The sequence below is a fragment of the Bactrocera dorsalis genome, chromosome 6 (assembly GCF_023373825.1).
Source record: "Bactrocera dorsalis isolate Fly_Bdor chromosome 6, ASM2337382v1, whole genome shotgun sequence".
NCBI lineage: Eukaryota > Metazoa > Arthropoda > Insecta > Diptera > Tephritidae > Bactrocera > Bactrocera dorsalis.
Window position 1 is genome coordinate 36,435,084 of NC_064308.1, and position 21,439 is coordinate 36,456,522.

Here is a 21,439-nt window from a genome sequence, read left to right on the forward strand (position 1 = left end):
AATATAAGTTCTAAGTCCAAAACATTTTGCAAGCTGCTGGTAAGCACGAGGCCAAAGGAATATTCTGATGATGTGAAATATTTGGCACAAAATATATTTTATATTTCACAGTCAACTTCCTTTCTAAGGAATAAATTAAATTTAAATTTGCCACACATAAGCACTTTAAATCGGTGGGCTCCAATAAAATTCCTTCAACCTGGTATCAAAAATGTCGCCTTCGATTCCATCAAGAGTATGTGTTTAGAATTAAAAGAAAAAAATGAAAATCACTTGGTACTTTTGATGGACGAAATGGCAATTCGAAAGGAATTAAGATATAATTCAAAACTGGATTTGATTGACGGATTTGAATGTACAGGCTTCGAGAGAACAAATAAAATTGGTAAGCAGGTATGCGTTTTTATGCTGAAATCAATGTTCTCTAATTGGAGCTCAATTTTAAATTATTTTGTTTCTGAGAACGGATTAACCTCAAATGTTTTATGTGGAATTATTAAAGAAATTCTGAGAATGATAAGTAGCTTTGGCATAAATATAAATGTACTTGTTTGCGATCAGGGATCGTCTAATCGAAAATGCTTTTCTAATTTTGGGGTTAGTACAGAAAAGCCTTATTTTAATTTTGAAGGGAAAAAAATTTACTGTATGTTTGATTTCCTACATTTGATTAAGTCGTTACGGAATGGATTGCTGAAGTGTGACCTAAAAACGCCCGATGGCATTGTAAGTTTTAAAGTCATACAAGAGTTTTGGGAACGAGAGGAAAACTGCAATACCAAGATGTGCCCAAAATTGACTAGACAACACATATTTCCAAACTCATTTCAAAAAATGCGAGTTAAATTTGCAACGCAAGTGTTTAGCAAAACAGTAGAAGCTGCTATTAAAACTATTTGCGATGCATCGGGTTTCAAGCAAAGTCCACAAGCGGTAGCTTTATCAACGGCTGAATTTATTTCAAAAATTGACAAAATTTTTGACTGCATGAATAGTGGATCATTATACTCAGATAATTGTTATCGGTCTGCTATTCAACTCAACAAAGAACCACATAAATTTATTCAATTATTCTTATGCTACTTAGAGGGAGTTGAATTTGTCGACGAAAAAAAAAGAGTATATTTTTTAGATGGAATGAAATTATCATTAAAATCTGCTCTTCTAATCGTCGAAGAAGTATTAAATGATAATTCAGACACATTTTTCATTATGACAAAATCTTTAAACCAAGACAAATTAGAAAATATATTTGCTGTATTAAGACAAAAAGGCGGTAATAATACCAACCCCTCTGTAGCTGAGCTGAATAATATTTTAGCCAGGTTATTGGCTTTCAAAATTATAAAAAATAGTTCATTAAGCAACTGTGAAGAGACGCAGGATTCAATGGATCAGGTAATTACCAGCGTTTCTAACAATGAACCGGAGTTGCTTGTAAATGAGGAAGAAGATAACAGCCTGCTATATGATTTCGATCTTAACGACCAATGGCATGAGAATTACTTTTTGGAAGACTCATTTTGTAACCAGTCAGATATTAGTTTAGAGCTGGTATCAATTAGATATTTTGTTGGATATGTGGCATACAAAATCATTCCAAGGTTAAAATGTGAAAAATGTTGCGAGGAATTAAGGAAAAAAGATGAAGTTTTAACTGCTCCTAGTGAACTGTTCATTTTTCACAAAAACTATCAATCACTTACAGATTTCGGTAATCTCGTTGCTCCATCGGAACCCCTTATGAGTGCTAGTGTAAAACATGTCATAATTTTTTAACAAATTTTTAAATTAGAGCCTGAGAAATTAGGCATAAAGGCTTTCATGTTAGAAGCATGCAAAAATTCAGTGGGGAGTGCTGTAACCATAGACTAGAAATTTTAGAATTTATGTTATTAATACTTTTAAGAAAACCCTGCAAAAAGGAAGTTCTAAACAAAGAAAATTAAAAATTATTGCTGGTCAATAGATGTTAATATTTTATTTTTTATTTAAAATTGAAACAATTAATTAATTTATATAAAATGTATAATAAACTATATGTTTGTTTTAGTTTTTGTCGCAATGACTAAAAAGTTATGATTATAACTATTAATACATATTTATGTATAAATTTAATTTTACAGCAGACATATAAATAATATCACATACATATCGTCACCTGAAATGCAAAATAACGTATCATCAAAAAATTCGAAATTGAGTTTGAGCAGACTGTTATTACTTTTATGATAATATATCTTTTGAATAATTAGTTAATTATTAAACAATAATTAAACACTATCCTCATTTTTTAGGTTGAAATATTAAAATTTTTTTTGTTAATAATAAAAATAACATGAAATACGAAGAACTTGCAACTGTTTTTATTTAAAATTAAAAAAGTATTAATATTAAAATTTTTATTTTTATATAAATTTAGATTGACCATACGTTATTTTGTTTCAGAAATGAAAAATCAATTAGAAGTTCACGCAAGTGAGGAAAGTTCTCTGATCGTCATTCACTTGGGAGTGGCCAGAAACGATTATTTTACATATGACTCAAGCAGCTCACGACTTCCGGTCTTTGACCAAGTCCCAAGCTATCCTCTGGGTAGCCTAAGAACATCCGTTTGAAGGCGAGCTAAAGTGAGAAGGCGAAATATCCCCTACTTAGGGTTGTGCGCTGGGTTTGGGACCCGCCACGTAAAAAAACAACCCCAATGAAAAAGCAAACACAGCCTCGGATGAGAGACCCCCCTTTTGATGACGAATGACGATGGCAAACGAAATAAGGACTATGATTTGAGGGCATGCACCTGGAATGTCCGGTCCCTTAATTGGGAAGGTGCCGCTGCCCAGCTGGTAGATGTCCTCGTAAAGATAAAGGCTGACATCACCGCCGTCCAAGAAATGCGATGGACGGGACAAGGACAGAGACGAGTAGGTCCTTGTGACATTTACTACAGTGGCCATATAAAGGAGCGTGTTGGATTCGTGATGGGAGAGAGACTCCGTCGCCGAGTACTATCATTCACTCCGGAGAATGAACGTCTAGCCACAATCCGCATCAAAGCGAGGTTCTTCAACATATCGCTGATTTGCGCCCACGCCCCGACGGAAGAGAAGGACGATGTGACCAAAGATGCTCTTTATGAGTGCTTGGAGCGCACTTATGAGAGATGCCCCCGCCACGATGTCAAAATCGTGCTTGGCGACTTCAACGCCAGGGTGGGCAAAGAAGGTATCTTTGGCACTACGGTCGGTAAATTCAGCCTCCACGAGGAAACATCCCCAAATGGGTTGAGGCTGATCGACTTCGCCGGGGCCCGAAATATGGTTATCTGTAGTACTAGATTCCAGCATTAGAAGATACGTCAAGCTACCTGGCTGTCTCCGGATCGAAAAACCACCAACCAGATCGATCATGTTGTCATAGACGGAAGACACGTCTCCAGTGTTTTAGATGTGCGTGCGCTCCGAGGTCCTAACATCGACTCGGACCACTATCTTGTTGCAGCCAAGATTCGCACCCGCCTCTGTGCAGCAAAAAACGCACGCCAACAAACACAAGGAAGGTTCGACGTCGAGAAGCTGCAATCACAACAGACAGCCGAACGAATTGGTTTTCGGAAAGTGCAAAAGAACAGCTGGTACGACGAGAAGTGCCGTGTCGCAGCGGAGAGAAAACAGGCTGCCTACCTCGCAACGTTACGATCGACTACAACACGTGCGGGATGGGATAGATACCGAGAGTTGAAGAGGGAAGCGAGACGCATTTGTAGACAGAAGAAGAAAGAGGCCGAAATGCGTGAGTACGAACAGTTTGATAAGCTGGCCGACAGGGGTAATGCTCGAAAATTCTACGAAAAAATGCGGCGACTTACAGAAGGTTTCAAGACCGGAGCATACTCCTGTAGAACCCCTAAAGGTGATCTAGCCACCGATGCCCAGAGCATACTTAGATTATGGAGGGAACACTTCTCCAGCCTGCTGAATGGCAGTGAACACATAACACCAGGAGAAGGCAAACCCGATTCCCCAATCGATGACGATGGAGCAGGCATTCCATTGCCCGGCCATGACGAAGTTCGAATAGCAGTTGCCTGCCTGAAGAACAACAAAGCGGCAGGGGCCGACGGATTGCCGGCCGAGCTATTCAAACACGGCGGCGAAGAACTGATAAGGAGCATGCATCAGCTTCTTTGCAAAATATGGTCGGATGAGAGCATGCCCAACGATTGGAATTTAAGTGTGCTATGCCCAATCCATAAAAAAGGAGACCCCACAATCTGCGCCAACTACCGTGGGATTAGCCTCCTCAACATCGCGTACAAGGTTCTATCGAGCGTATTGTGTGAAAGATTGAAGCCCACCGTCAACAAACTGATTGGACCTTATCAGTGTGGCTTCAGACCTGGTAAATCAACAACCGACCAGATATTCACCAAGCGCCAAATCTTGGAAAAGACCCGTGAAAGGAGAATCGACACTCATCACCTATTTGTCGATTTCAAAGCTGCTTTCGACAGCACGAAAAGGAGCTGCCTTTATGCCGCGATGTCTGAATTTGGTATCCCCGCAAAACTAATACGGCTGTGTAAACTGACGTTGAGCTACACGAAAAGCTCCGTCAGGATCGGGAAGGACCTCTCCAAGCCGTTCGATACCAAACGAGGTTTCAGACAAGGCGACTCCCTATCGTGCGACTTCTTCAATCTGCTGTTGGAGAAAATTATTCGAGCTGCAGAACTGAATCGAGCAGGAACAATCTTTTATAAGAGTGTACAGCTGCTGGCGTTTGCCGATGATATTGATATCATCGGTCTCAACACCCGCGCCGTTAGTTCTGCTTTCTCCAGACTGAACAAGGAAGCAACGCAAATGGGTCTGGCAGTGAACGAGGGCAAGACGAAATATCTCCTGTCATCAAACAAACAGTCGTCGCACTCGCGACTTGGCACTCACGTCACTGTTGACAGTCATAGCTTTGAAGTTATAGATAATTTCGTCTATTTAGGAACCAGCATTAACACCACCAACAATGTCAGCCTAGAAATCCAACGCAGGATTACTCTTGCCAACAGGTGCTACTTCGGACTGAGTAGGCAATTGAAAAGTAAAGTCCTCTCTCGACGAACAAAAACCAAACTCTATAAGTCGCTCATAATTCCCGTCCTGCTATATGGTGCAGAGGCTTGGACGATGACAACAACCGATGAGTCGACGTTGCGAGTTTTCGAGAGAAAAGTTCTGCGAAAGATTTATGGTCCTTTGCCCGTTGGCCACGGCGAATACCGCATCCGATGGAACGATGAGCTGTACAAGATATACGACGACATCGACATAGTTCAGCGAATTAAAAGACAGCGGCTACGCTGGCTAGGTCATGTTGTCCGGATGGATGAAAACACTCCAGCTCTGAAAGTATTCGACGCAGTACCCGCCGCGGGAGCAGAGGAAGAGGAAGACCTCCACTCCGGTGGAAGGACCAAGTGGAGAAGGACCTGGCCTCGCTTGGAATATCCAATTGGCGCCACGTAGCGAAGAGAAGAAACGATTGGCGCGCTGTTGTTGACTCGGCTATGATCGCGTAAGCGGTGTCTACGCCAGTAAAGAAGAAGAATGAAAAATCAAAATAACGTAAGACATCTACTATAAACTTTGATTAATTTTTTCTTCATTTTTTTTCTAAAATATACTTATAACTTTCAGAATTAATTCAGATTTGAAAATTTTGTTTCAATATCTCAAGTGGTTTTCTGTTTAAACGGTTTTTTGCTTCTCCTGTAAACTTACGAAGAGTATATTCCCTCATATCCATCATTTTTATGATTTTTTTTTTGTTTTACGTGTAAAAATGTGAAAACTCTACATTCAGTACGATTTAAGTGATTTAAAAATATGAAGTAGCAAGAAAATTTGAATTTTTTGCTAAGGAACGAAGAACCAAATCATGCACACATACAAGGGTAACATATCACACATATTGTCGTTTGTTTTTCTAGCTACAAAATCAATGCCGTCCTCGACTTCGCGGCATCGCTCTATGCTTTTTTCATTTTTATTTTATTTGACTGCCAAAATTGTGAGAAACGAAGCAAGAAAACGAGGAGTCATTCGGCTACAGTTATGGCTTCTGTGCATTGAATTTTCTGTAAAGTTAACAGCGAAATGAGCAAATTTTCTGTGAACTTAACAGCAAACTAGCGGGTTGTACCAGTATGACCCGCCATACAACGTGTACGTTGTACGAGATGCGCATTCTATATTACTTCATATTCTCTGGTACCATTAATCCATATTTCCAACTATATGATTTCTAGTCAACCCCACCTGAGTTAATGAGATATAGCAATTTTCGTGAAGTAACTTGTGTTAGTCTACAAAGATCAAAAACTATTTCGTGTGTTAATAAAACATTGCTTTTTGGGGAAAAATACTGTTGAATTTGGGCTCTGCAACAGGGAAATCTGGTATTGAAAAGAGGTTTGCTACATTGGAAAAAAGCGAAATGAGCACCGAGGACAATGACGCCTTAAAAACACGAAAGCTATGTGCAAAGTGGGTGCCTCGCAAGTTCATAATCTAACAAAACCAACGAATGCTGATTTTGAATAGTGTTTGAGTACTTTTTTATCGTAATAACACTGAATTTATGCTTCGGTGTATGACAATAGAAACATGGTTTCATCATTTCACACTGGAGTCCAATCGACAGTCATTCTAGTGGACGTTATTATATGTAATGTATATATGTAATGTATAATATTAAATCAGAAATATATTTAAGGTAATTAATTGAATAAGGATTAATGCTGTATTGATTAAAATCGCTGTTATTTGTCGTAAAAAGTACATCATTTTGATAAATCTCATAGGGTTTAGCCTGCGTTTTCAATGTGAGAGGAAAAAATGTAATTACAGTAGAATCGCGCAAAAGTTAACTCGCGAGAATGTTAAACCTTCGGCTAAGTACCCCCGTTGCTTCAAGGCATTTGGAAGCCCATTGGAATATGCTATTATCACTCACAAAAGTCTTGGATGAATTCAGAGCAATTTTCCGTTGGTTCCATTATTCGTTTATTAAGCAGGTAAATTTTTGTTTTTTTATCATTTTAAATTTTTAAGTGTGTCAAAATATTTTTCAGGTTCGCAAATTTTCTGCTGAAAATAATTTACCACCTCTAAATGAAAACTGCACATAAGCCAATTGACAAGTTACAGTCAGATGATGGAAAGATTGCGGCAAAGCTTTTACCACCTAACGTGACAGCTATTTTGCAGCCCATGGATCAAAATCCCATTAGACTGCTCAAGTTAGGATGCCGGGCTAAACTGTTATGGAACATTGTGGCACAAGAAAACATTCCGGTTGATAATATTTTGAAAGGACATTCAATTCGTGATGCCATCTTGCTGTTTAAATCAGAATGTGATGAATTACTAAAAGCTGTGCTTATAACGGGTGATTTTTTTGAGGTTAGGATTTTCATGCATTAGTATTTGACAGATCACGTGGGATTTCAGACATGGTGTCAAAGAGAAAGATGCTCAGTATGCTTTGACATTTCATCATGAATAGACTTACTAACGAGCAACGCTTGCAAATCATTGAATTTTATTACCAAAATCAGTGTTCGGTTCGAAATGTGTTTCGCGCGCGTGTTTTGTTCAGCGATGAGGCTCATTTCTGGTTGAATGGCTACGTAAATAAGCAAAATTGCCGCATTTGGGGTGAAGAGCAACCAGAAGCCGTTCAAGAACTGCCCATGCATCCCGAAAAATGCACTGTTTGGTGTGGTTTGTACGCTGGTGGAATCATTGGACCGTATTTTTTCAAAGATGCTGTTGGACGCAACGTTACGGTGAATGGCGATCGCTATCGTTCGATGCTAACAAACTTTTTGTTGCCAAAAATGGAAGAACTGAACTTGGTTGACATGTGGTTTCAACAAGATGGCGCTACATGCCACACAGCTCGCGATTCTATGGCCATTTTGAGGGAAAACTTCGGACAACAATTCATCTCAAGAAATGGACCCGTAAGTTGGCCACCAAGATCATGCGATTTAACGCCTTTAGACTATTTTTTGTGGGGCTACGTCAAGTCTAAAGTCTACAGAAATAAGCCAGCAACTATTCCAGCTTTGGAAGACAACATTTCCGAAGAAATTCGGGCTATTCCGGCCGAAATGCTCGAAAAAGTTGCCCAAAATTGGACTTTCCGAATGGACCACCTAAGACGCAGCCGCGGTCAACATTTAAATGAAATTATCTTCAAAAAGTAAATGTCATGAACCAATCTAACGTTTCAAATAAAGAACCGATGAGATTTTGCAAATTTTATGCGTTTTTTTTTTTAAAAAAGTTATCAAGCTCTTAAAAAATCACCCTTTAAAAGCTTGGAGAAATATAAAACAGTGGGGCGATGATCAATACGACAGCGAAGACGAAGACGAAATTCCACTGCTTGCATTGATTTGATCAAATAGCTCTCACGATGATACACTTCGAAAGGTACAATCGTTATTGTGCAAGGTGTGTGTGTTGACGACAGCAGTGAAGACACGGCCAAAATACGGAAGAAGATGAAGATTACGAAGTATTTGACAAAGAAGTTGAAGAACCAGTTATCGAGGAAGATATGCAACGACGAAAGTGAGTTTTTCGGAAGCAGTTGATTGCATCAATGCCTTGATAAAGTGGTATGAAAACCATAATGATGCACATAAGTTTGTATGTTTTGTTATGAGTATTGAGTTATGCAAATAATTTAAACGTATTATATCACCAAATTTATGTTTATTTACGTGTTTTTTTTCAAATTCGAAAACCCTTTGGAAAAGTTTATAATTCAGTAAACAGTAAAACACCCTTGGGACATTTTGGTTTACTTTTTCGCGATTCTACTGTATTTACATTGAATTAGAAACCTCAAAAATATCAGTAATTCTCCAATATTTAATGGATGTTATTATACATACTCGTATTAACCTTCTTCTCCAATCACTCTATCTATTAAAACAAAACCGCATCAAAATCCGTTGCGTAGTTTTAAAGATTTAAGCATACATAGGAATATAGGGACAGAGAAAACGACTGTTTTATACTATTAATGATTAATTTAGCATGTCGATACTCGCAATTATGTACATTGAATGTGCTCAGGTCGACTTCTGATTGCAGACAAGACCACAGTGCCGGATTAAACTAGCGCGAGGCTTGAAGCAAATTCTGTCAAGGGGCTCTTGGTTTGCTATAGGTTCTCAAGTTTAGGGTCTTAAATAAAACAAAATTGTTCAAAAAAATTTTCTGGATTTATTATGGGCAAATGTAGGGATAATATTTTCAATATAGACTTCTTTAAGCAAGTCATGCTCTATATTGGCCAAAGTGAGATGATTATAGGGCACACCTAGTAAAAGGTGGTTTTTGGGAATTTTTATTAAAGAAAATACTTTATAAATTATTTCAAAATTTTAAGAATATATTTATACATGTTTCAAGAATATACAGTGAAGTTTTTGAAGAAAAAAATTAAATATTTTTTGAGTTATAGTCGATCTCCAACGGCGCGAAAAAAGGTCCTTCACTGCTGCAGTGATTCCGGCCTTCTCCGTGGATGAAATCTAAAAAAACTAGATAATATTGTCTGTACAATGACCTACGATAAAAAAAGAAAAAAAAAAAACAAAAATTGACAATATGGCGGCGTTTTAAAATAAATAGTCGAATTTTACCCAAAATTTTGGTCGTTTTTGGCCTGCCAAAATTCGATTTTTTGATCAGATCAAAAATCGATAAGTCATTGTACGGAGAACTATATATGGAACATGTTAAAAAAATTCGATAGTGATCGGATCATTTGTTTTTGAGTAATCATTGCAGCAAATTCGAAAAATGGAAAAATGCTGTTTCGAGAAAAACGCGTTTAAAGTTCCAATGCAACTATCTAACTGCCGAGCGGCTACTCTTTTAAATGGCTGTAACTCAAACACTGTTTCAGATATCGATTTGAAATTTTAGTATGTTATTTTTAAAGGTATAATCTATCGAAATATTAAAATTGATTTTTTGAAAATTTCACACTAGGTGTGCCCCTTAAGACGTTCTTTACCCATCGTGTTCCTATTCATTTTTAATACGTTTTAATGTTGAAAAAGAACGTTCGCCATTGCAGTAAGTGATCATAAGAGATAAGTAAATTCGCAAACCCATTTTTAAGTTTGAAAAACACGATTCTAAAGAATTATTTAATAAAAGTTTATAATATTGCTATTCCCGAGGCTCCTGTTTCTTGCTGTCTATAACAGTAGCCACATCTGTTTTCAGCAGCTCTGCGAACTGCACTAATTCGCCGCCTAGGGTGTTCTCCAAATCATCTTCGTAAGCACTGACCATACTAGATGATTTTTCCAGAATCTCTTCTGTTGTAAGAGATTTTGGCTATAGAAATACTTCAAAACCACTAGTAATTTTATGATATTTTATGTTAAAGCAGACAGTACGTTATCAATAATGACAATAAACACCACAAATTCGAAACGTTTTACAGATCAAAAATCGATAAGTCATTGTACGGAGAACTACATATGGAACATGTTAAAAAAATTCGATAGTGATCGGATCATTTGTTTTTGAGTAATCATTGCAGCAAATTCGAAAAATGGAAAAATGCTGTTTCGAGAAAAACGCGTTTAAAGTTCCAATGCAACTATCTAACTGCCGAGCGGCTACTCTTTTAAATGGCTGTAACTCAAACACTGTTTCAGATATCGATTTGAAATTTTAGTATGTTATTTTTAAAGGTATAACCTATCGAAATATTAAAATTGATTTTTTGAAAATTTCACACTAGGTGTGCCCCTTAAGACGTTCTTTACCCATCGTGTTCCTATTCATTTTTAATACGTTTTAATGTTGAAAAAGAACGTTCGCCATTGCAGTAAGTGATCATAAGAGATAAGCAAATTCGCAAACCCATTTTTAAGTTTGAAAAACACGATTCTAAAGAATTATTTAATAAAAGTTTATAATATTGCTATTCCCGAGGCTCCTGTTTCTTGCTGTCTATAACAGTAGCCACATCTGTTTTCAGCAGCTCTGCGAACTGCACTAATTCGCCGCCTAGGGTGTTCTCCAAATCATCTTCGTAAGCACTGACCATACTAGATGATTTTTCCAGAATCTCTTCTGTTGTAAGAGATTGTGGCTATAGAAATACTTCAAAACCACTAGTAATTTTATGATATTTTATGTTAAAGCAGACAGTACGTTATCAATAATGACAATAAACACCACAAATTCGAAACGTTTTACAGGTTTTTGATTTTCAACAAAGTCGTCGAGTGTAGTAGAGCCGCTGAAATTGTAGTACTTTGAATTTCGCTTGATTCATCTTAATGTCTGTTGCTGGTATTCTTCCTATACCTACCTATGGTAATTTAAAAATAGTTTAAAATCCAAAATATCCAAATGTGCATACCTTAAGCACTTATTACGAGTATATTGAAAAAATATTCAACGAAATTACATGTCGACGAACACATAAAATATGTATTTTTTAAATGAATAACTTTTCGTTTATAATATGAATAGTTCATTTTCAAATTACCCGTCTTTTTACTTGAGACTCTGAAATACCTTGCTCTTAATGCTGGGCTGAACTAAAAAAAATTTCCCTGTTAAGAGGTCAGCGTCTGCTTGGAAAAAGAAATAACTAGATAGAACATTTTAATTACTGTGTTTTACGATATTGGGTTGCCAAAAAAGTCTTGCGTTCATTCCGCTAGTTGGCGCTGAAAACGCGTAGTTCTAGTTTTATTCGTCGCATCGGGTAATGCTATACCTTTTTGGAAAGCTCATTTCACGCGCTAACACGTGTTTGATTGTCGTGTTGATTGTCGTTTCTTTTAAGTCGTTCGTGAGTTATAGCGTGTCAAACATGGAGCAAAATAAAGAGAAAATACGGCACATTTTACAGTACTACTACGATAAAGGCAAAAATGCATCTCAAGCCACCAATAAAATTTGTGCAGTTTATGGACCCGATACAGTTTCCATTTCCACCGCACAACGATGGTTTCAACGTTTTCGTTCTGGTGTAGAGGTGGTCGAAGATGCGCCACGCTCCGTAAGGCCTGCCGTCGAAAATTGCGATAAAATCGCTGAATTGGTCGAAAGAGACCGGCATAGTAGCAGTCGTAGCATAGGTCAAGAGCTGGGCATAAGTCATCAAAAATTCATTTCAATTTCAATAAAAAAAAATCAATAAAAATACCGCAAGACTTTTTTGACAACCCAATATAAAATAATGTTTTTTTTTATAATATGGAAGGTCACAGGAATATCGCTAAACAATTATTTTCAATAAAAATATTATAAAAATTTAATAATTATACTTATTTTCTTTTGACGGCTATGAAGTATAAAAAATCTAGTGATATTCGATAATGATTTTTTTTTTATTTTATTTTATGAAAATATTTATTTAATTAATAAAAAAATTACAATAGCGGTATTCGGCAGAAATTAAACATTATTTTGATATAAAAATTACTGGATATTAATAAAAAAAATAATAATCTGGACACTTGAAGGGGAGAAATATACCTAGTATAGATACTATTAATATATCGATTATAATATTTATAATTAAACGTTAGAACATTAAAGTTATGAAGTTTGTAAAATGCCTACTTATTTTTACGACTTAACGTGACGAAATCGAGTTTTAGATTTTTAGGTGGAAGTGAAGCATAGCCTAAGCGCTTCGCGTTTAAAGTATGCAAGGATATTTCATGCTCCATATATATTTTTTTAATTACGGTCAGTTAGAGCGCGGGGCCCCCCGATTCGCGGGACCCGTAGCATTTGCTACTCTTGCTACGTGGCTAATCCGGCACTGCAAGACCATCAAAACAGTCGGGTCACTAACGATAGTTCATTTTAACTATCGGTGGTTAATGTCTTAACCATAATTACTTTAAATTTTAATAAAATTGCAAAATTTTACTTAATAAAGCTACATGATGATATCGTGTGGTAGGAATTAACATAGAAACTAACATACTATGCAAGTCATAAGCCCAATGTGTAAGAAAGGGATGAAAGATTACACGTACACAAAGTTTCGGTTAGAATTGCCAATTGGAATCTATGAGTTTTTAGAAACTTTGACAGAAATCTCTGATATCACTAATAGGTAATTGGTGATTTAATCGATAAGTGGCTTGTAGGGATAGTAGCCTCAAAATCATATTTTCATTCTTGGTTTAGTTGCAAGCATGTGGTTTCGAATTCATAAGAAGAGAATATTTTAAAAATTATATACAAATTATTATTAAACTATTCTTTACCCTTTAGTTAAATGTTCGATGCTTTAGAAAGAAGATTCGGAAAATTTTTACAATCTGTTAAACATTTCTAATATTCTGAAATGCTGACTAGATATAACCTCAAACAAACTAAAGTGAAAGTGTCATTGAATTGGAGTTGAACCTAAAAACTGGTCGCATAAGTGTCAGCTGCTATAACCGGCAAGCCGAATTAGCATACGCCAACACAGTCGCTTGTCACATAGGCAAGATTCGGGTTACCGCTGCTGGCCTCAGGGACTGGGCAACGAACTCATGTGTCAGCTGAATGTTGTAATGTAAACAAAATTCAAACCAAATCTTATGTGATCTGGCGGCCTCCAGCTCGTCCTTGAAATTTTGAATGACCCCCAGATTGTGGTTGTTGATCATCTGGAGTTGGGGTATGCTTAGCATTGATTCCTGGCTGATAATGCTGAGTAGAGGTGACCGTTCCACATGTGTCCATTTACATATTTTGTGCCGTTGATTCCGGCAAAAGAGAGGAAGGTGACGGGCTGTGTCACCGAAATGCAATGCTTGTGCGCAGATGTCTTCCGCTAGTTAATTTTACATGAAATGAAAATGAGTCAAAATAATATATTTTTGATCTGCACCGATAGGTGTACTCTTAATGTATGTTTACTTAATACTAGTTTCTTTACGGGGCATCTCGACAGGATAGAATTTTTAGAATACTAACTGTCAAGCGTATTGCTATTGTCATTGCCAAATCTGTATGTGGGCATTTGCTATCATGATATAATCATTTTCGCAAAGGCGTAGGGTAGATAGGTTCGAGATGATGTAGGGTATGCTTTGAGCTCTTGAAAAATTTATTTTATCATTTGCGAAATGCCGTCGGGTAGGTAGTTGATGTAGGGCACGTTTTGAGCTCTTGAACTCCTTAATTCTTTTGTGTGGAACATAAAAAAGGATAAATATCCTATTTATACAAATGTATTTCTGGAAAAAAAAATTAATATTTTTGGACTACTATATAATAATTTTGGCATAACTTTTATATACCAATTAAAATAATAACTTTAAAATGAGAAATGATATTTTGATTTATATTATATACTTATTTGTATAAGTTTATTAAATTTAAGACTTCCCAACCCAATTTGCAAAATATTTCTATAAATTAACAATTTTAAACTAAATATTAGTTTTTTGAAAAAATGTTATTTTGAAAATGTACTTTATTTTTATAATATAACACAACAGTCTTAATTCGCTCTTCTAATTTTCATATTACCGAAATGAAAATGCCGTCGGCATATGTGGAAATGGGATATGTTGCCTCTTCGAAATTTTCATAGAAATGAAAATTGCGCTGTTAAACTGCTGAAGTGACAGCTTCTAGCTAACTATATATGGCAAACTATGTAGTATTCTATATCTAGTAAGCAATAAGCAATGTGGAGTCGCCACAAGCAATGGGCACGGCAATGCCGCTAGTATTCTATAAATTATATCCTGTTGAGATGCCCCGTTAGATACAGATGTGTATTATATTATTTGTTTAGGTTTGTTTACATATACATAGTTTTGGTGTCATAAAGAGCTCAACTTCTTCTTGGCTCTTTATGTCAACTATACAGTTAAAAACGAAAACCCTGAATTTTTCTTTATTTCAATTTATTGCTTATATTCTAATTTGAAGTGCGCACATGCACTTATTGCACAGCCACTGAAAAACGCTACTGCTTTCCTTTTCCTTCCTCATCAGCAAAATGTGTGAACAGTGAAAATCGTGGTAAAAACGCAGAAATCAGCCATCTTTGCTTTGTTTTCATTTGAACAATGTTGCCATTGCTCAATACGCATATATAGTTTTGAGCACATCTTTGTTTTCAATTACAATTTTTTACAATATAAAATATCAAAACTGAAAACAAACTATTAAAAATAGTTTATGTATTTATAAATAATAGCATTCGACTCTGATTTTGAGTTATTTTAAGAAAATTTCAAACAGATTGAATTATAAAAGTTGATAATTACTGCAGTATATCAATATTGGCAACCCTGCGTTGCGAGAGAGCAATCAGCTGCCACGTTTGCTGCGGCAAAAATCCAAATGTCGTGAATTCTCACGTCATCCCACGTCAAAGAGAGAATGGAGTAGCGTTTTTCACTGTTCAGTTACATTACGCGCCCATAAGATAGATCGTGCCAGCTGACTCGGGCCACGATTTTACGTTTTTCACTGGCTGTGCTATTATACATGTGTTTATATCAGTGGGGGCACGCCTCAATACTACTACATGCGCTTCCCCTTCATCAATTTCAATAAAAAAAATAATTTTCTTGCCATTCGCTTGAAAACATTTTAAAAATTCGAGGTGTTTCTGTCAGTGTATTTAAAAAAATGCGCGATGCGATGTTGCTTGCTCAACAGAAACTAAATGCCGATTCTTTGTGTTGACCTAGCGTACGTGTTCAGCCGCTTTCATGCGCGTGTGATATTTTTCGCAGTAGCAGAATTATCAGTCAAACACGCGTGTTTGGATTTTTATTGCGTTGTTATTAAATGAGCGCCACTGGTTTATAATTACTTACATATGTACATATGCATGCATGCCAGAAGAATTTGTTTTATCAGCAGAAAATGTGTAGGCAAGCTTCTCTTATTTCAAGAAAGAGTTCAGGTTTCGAAATCTTTCTTGAAGTGGATAATGTTTTATTATTTATTGGGTGTATGTATGTCAATATGTGAATCCTCCACCCCTAGGTTCAATGGTCTCCATTGAATATCTAATATTGAATGCTGCCAAGTTTTCTTATTATTACTAGTGATTGTGAAACTTACTTATGAATGTAAAAGAATAGTTATAGTTTTGAGCTTGACATTGGACCAATTATTTTTCTTGTGTTTTCCTCATTTAAAAGAGATTGAGTTTGTAGCTCTACATTTAAATTCCTATTTTTATTTCTCTTATATAAGTTATCGTGATTAACTCTCACGATGACCATTTAGTCGACGACACATCCGTCGACGCAACCTTCACTCAGGTCGCTCACACTAATGTAATCCGATACCTTACATGAGCCGCTGAGGCAACATAATTATGTTTACGTAGTCGATAAAGACCTTAAATTTAAAATCGTTTAATTGGCGCCTAACGTGGTGCTCGCGAAAATTAAGTCGAAAGTTTACAAACAAACAGTAGTGCAACGCAGTTAAGGACACTCCAGACTTAACGAGGAGGATTTAAGTCACCAAGGAACGAATTTTCCTTGGGCAGCGTTATCTAACCGGAATTACCCTTGGGCAGCGGATGGAGCGAAATCATCAGCGATAATTCTGGGAATTCTTCGGCACCACTACCTGATAGACTAGAACGTGAAACAGCTGGAATCCCGCAATATTATAAGGATATTTTAAGGATGGAAAGGTGAGTGAAGTGCTTATCTCGTTCTAATTTAAAAAAAAAGTGAAATAGGGAGGTGAGAATACAACTTTTGCGAATTGTGAATGAATGAACAACTTTTAATAAAATAAAGTAAAATTGAATTACAAATTTTTACGAAAAGTAGATGAATAGGGAGTTAGAGGACTTGTTCAGAAAACTTAATTTGGAGAATACAGAAGAACAAATCATGAACGCTGAACAAGTAGGTGAGTTGGTTAGAGCAGAGGTGGGCAGGGCATTAGCTGCCCAAAAACTAGAATTCGATAAAAAAAATAGTTGCAATTCAGAACCAGGTTGCTTTGACGAAACCAAAAATTGAAAAATTCACAAAGGTGGCCATCGTACCTGCGATATCTTGTGAAATTACACTTGATGCAATAAAATCTCTTCCAGATTTTTTGGGTCACCCGGGCACCTATGTGTCCTGGCGTGAAGCTGCACACAATGCATACGAGTTATTTAAAAGATATGATGACAGCGAACGTCACTACCAAGCGGTTACTATTCTTAAAAATAAGGTACGAGGTGCAGCCGACGCAGTACTTTCGTCCTTCAACACGGTACTGAATTTTAATGCAATAATCTCCCGCCTCGACTTTACCTACGCAGACAAGCCACTCATATATCTCATCGAGCAAGAGTTATCCACACTGAGGCAAGGTTCAATGACGTGCTTAGAATTCTACGATGAGGTAGAAAAGAAGCTAACTCTGTTAGCAAACAAAACTATTATGTCCTACGAATGCGGTGTGGCGGACACCATAAATGAAAAGTATAGAGCCGATGCGCTCAGGGTATTCATATCAGGTTTAAGGAAGCCTCTATGCGATATCCTGTTCGCGTCGAGACCATCAGATCTTCCATCTGCCCTGACCTTGGCACAGGAGGTAGACGCTAATAACGAAAGCTACGCTTTTGCGACGAATTTTTCGAATAGATCACATGAAGGTTCGTACAACAAAAAAACTGGCACTACTCAGAACTCCAGTAATCAAAAGACTATAAACTCTGAGTCCAGTGCGGGTCATATAAATCCACATTATTCAGTCGCTAAGCAAACCAGGCAGGCCAGTCACACACAGAATTCGGTTAGTAACTTGAAATCTTATACCAATAATAACTATTCGGGTCAAAAGCGCGTCGAGCCTATGGAAGTAGATCCTTCCATATCCCAATATAAACGCCTATCTAATAGTCCTACCCAGAATCCAAATAGCAGGTCGCAGGGAAATTTGCAGAAACGTACAGCGAATTCTAAGTTACAACGAGTAAATCATCTAAAAGACGAAGTTGATTTACTTAACGAAGCAACATACGATAAAGAAGCAGAATAAGCTGCCGATAACATTAAAAATGATGAGCTCAATTTTTTAGCGCAAAGTCCCTCCTTCCCTGGATTTCAAACTCCTTGTCGATACTGGGGCATCAAAGAGTTATATCAAACCCCTACCGGAGTTAAAAGGAATACAATCGGTCCAGAATCCATTTTCAGTCAAATCAATTCACGGAGTTACCCCTATCAATCAAAAATGCCAAGTTAAAATTTGCGGAGTAGTAACAGAATTTTTTATATTACCCAATCTGAAATCGTTCGATGGTGTGATTGGTCTGGATTTATTGAACAGGGTACACGCGAATATAAACTTAAAGACAAACACGATTAAACATGACTTTGGCAAGGAGGTTATTTTATTCATAGCCAGGACATAAGTCATTTACAACTACAGGTCAAGTCAATTCCTAAGCATTTAGAAAAGGCGTTCGTCAAAGTAATTGGCGGTGTAAATGGGGTACTTGCAGATCCCAATGAGGCACTTCCATACAATACTAATGTAGTTACAACGATTCGCACAGAAAACGAGGAACCGGTATACTCAAGGTTATACCCATATCCACTGGGCGTTTCTGATTTCGTAAATAACGAAATTCAAGACCTTTTGGTGAATGGCATCATTCGACCTTCTAGGTCCCCATATAACAACCCTATATGGGTGGTGACGAAGAAAGGACTTGATGAAAACGGCTTCGAGAAAAAACGATTAGTTATAGATTTTCGTAAGCTGAACGAGAAAACTATCAGTGACAAGTACCCGATCCCCGATATTACAGGAATATTGTCCGGGAGCAAATTTTTTACCACTCTAGATCTGAAGTCAGGTTTCCACCAGATTAAACTATCGGAGCGCGATAGAGAGAAGACTGCCTTCTCCGTGAAGAACGGAAAGTATGAATTCTGCAGGCTGCCTTTCGGCCTGAAGAATGCTCCCGGTATTTTTCAGAGGGCTATAGACGACGTGTTGAGGGAACACATCGGAAAAACCTGTTTCGTGTACGTGGACGATGTCATTATATTCTCGAAGGATGAACAACAACACTTGAAAGATGTTGAAGCAATATTAAGAAGTTTATTCGAAGCCAATATGAGAGTTTCGGCAGAAAAGTCCAAATATTTTAAAAGCGAAGTTGAATACTTAGGATTTTTGGTTTCGCAAGGAGGAATTAAAACGTGTCCTGACAAGGTCGACACAATTCGAAATTTCCCTCAGCCCACCACTTTAAGAGGGCTGAGATCATTTTTGGGCTTGGCAGGGTATTACCGCTGTTTTATAAGAGATTTCGCCAAGATAGCAAAACCCCTGTCGAATATTATGAGGGGCGAATACGGTCGAGTTACTGTGTCACAATCAAAAAAAATCAAAATAGATTTAACTGACAAACAGGAAAAGGCTTTCAATATATTAAAGGAAATTTTAGCATCTGAGGACGTAACATTAACTTATCCGGATTTTAGTAAACCATTCGATTTGACTACGGATGCATCCTCACACGCCATAGGTGCCGTCCTTTCGCAGGAGGGCCAACTTATTACCATGATTTCTCGCACCTTGTCCAGTAGCGAGGAACATTACGCGACCAATGAACGGGAATTACTAGCCATTGTATGGGCATTAAAAACGCTCAGAAACTACCTTTACGGAGTTCCAGACCACCAGCCGCTAACCTTTGCGGTTTCCGACAGAAATCCGAACTCAAAAATTAAGAGATGGAAAGCTTTCATTGATGAGTGCAACGCGAAGCTCATCTACAAACCGGGTAAAGAAAATGTGGTTGCAGACACACTATCTAGGCAGCACAAAAACGCCCTAGATAGTGCAAGTGTTGAAACAATTCACAGTGAAGAGTCGTCAACCAATACAATCGAAAAAACCGTTAAGCCGTTAAATTGCTTCCGCAACCAGATCCTTATAGAAGAGGGTGTAGAGCCGCAGAGAAGAACTTTCATAATTTTTGGAAAAAAAAACACGACACCTCATTTCATATCAAACAACGGACGATTTGGTGAAACTCCTACAGGAGGCTGTGAAAGTTGGCGTGGTTAACGCAATTTACAGCAATCTGCATACTTTAGCACAGGTTCAGCACAAATTAGTTGAACTGTTTCCAACCGTAAAATTTAGACATACAGAGAAGTTCGTCAATGATATTACAGATATAAACGAACAACAAGAAATCATTGCAGCCGAGCATAATCGAGCGCATCGAGCGGCACAAGAGAATACAAAGCTGATACTAGAAGACTATTTTTTTCCAAAAATGGAAAAGAAGGCTAAGCAGTTTGCTGCGAACTGCCGTGTGTGCTCTCAAGCAAAGCAACTTATTGCTCGGACACCCATACCAAAATATTGTGGAGAAAACCTCCACATTGATATATTTTCCACCGGATTAAAGTACTTTCTGACTTGCATCGACAAATTTTCAAAGTTTGCGATAGTGCAGTCACTTAGGTCTAGAACGATAGTGGATGTAAAGCCACAGCTTTTACAGTTACTAAACATGTTTTCAAGTACGAAAACCATTTATTGTGACAACGAAAAGTCACTAAATTCGCACAGCATCAAGGCCATTCTAAAAAATTATTTCGACATCGACATCGCAAATGCCCCACCCTTACACAATACATCAAACGGCCAGGTAGAGCGATTCCACAGCACACTGATGGAAATATCGCAATGCCTTAAACTTGATCAAATACTGGACGATATCGAAGGAAATAGTCCTTCTAGCCACAATAAAATATAATAACATACGGTGACTGGGGAGAAACCCATTAACATTTTTCGTTCGGAGGAGGGTCCATAAGGACAACCTTTGCTGAAATTAGATAGACAAAAAATTTTAATATTCTTTCAGGATAATTTAATAGATTTAAAAATTCATATGCTTTTAGGATTACTTTAGAATTGGTTATAGCCATATTAGTATCGGCATCGACGGGACGGAGAAAACGTTGACTCTTTTAACGGCACAACGGTGCTTATAAGAGGGAGGAGGGTCCATAAGGACAACCTTTGCTGAAATTAGATAGACGAAAAATTTTAATATTCTTTCAGGATCATTTATTAGATTTAAAAATTCATATGCTTTTAGGATTACTTTAGAATTGGTTATAGCTATATTTGTATCGGCATCGACGGGACGGAGAATAGACTACTCCAAGGCAAAGTACATTCCGGTTGTTGAAGGGAAACTTGTAATCTGGGAGAATTTCGGACACATCAAACACGTTACTAACCTGACACTATACGAATTTCTAAGAGACGAGACAATTAACGCTACAGAACACTTTCCTCAAACACATATGAAAAAGTTGTTGGAAGCGGACATAAACCAGATAAGT

General features: G+C 37.3%; 2 protein-coding genes across 2 annotated transcripts in view; both read left to right on the forward strand.

Annotated features, from left to right (window-relative positions):
• LOC125779336 (uncharacterized) overlaps positions 1-21,439 on the forward strand; it is a 331,687-nt gene that overhangs the window by 170,328 nt on the left and 139,920 nt on the right. The window lies entirely within an intron of this gene.
• LOC125779296 (uncharacterized) lies at positions 73-1,830 on the forward strand. The gene has a single exon (XM_049460561.1). The coding sequence runs from the start codon at positions 238-240 to the stop codon at positions 1,777-1,779; it is 1,542 nt and encodes a 513-aa protein (XP_049316518.1). The 5' UTR covers positions 73-237; the 3' UTR covers positions 1,780-1,830.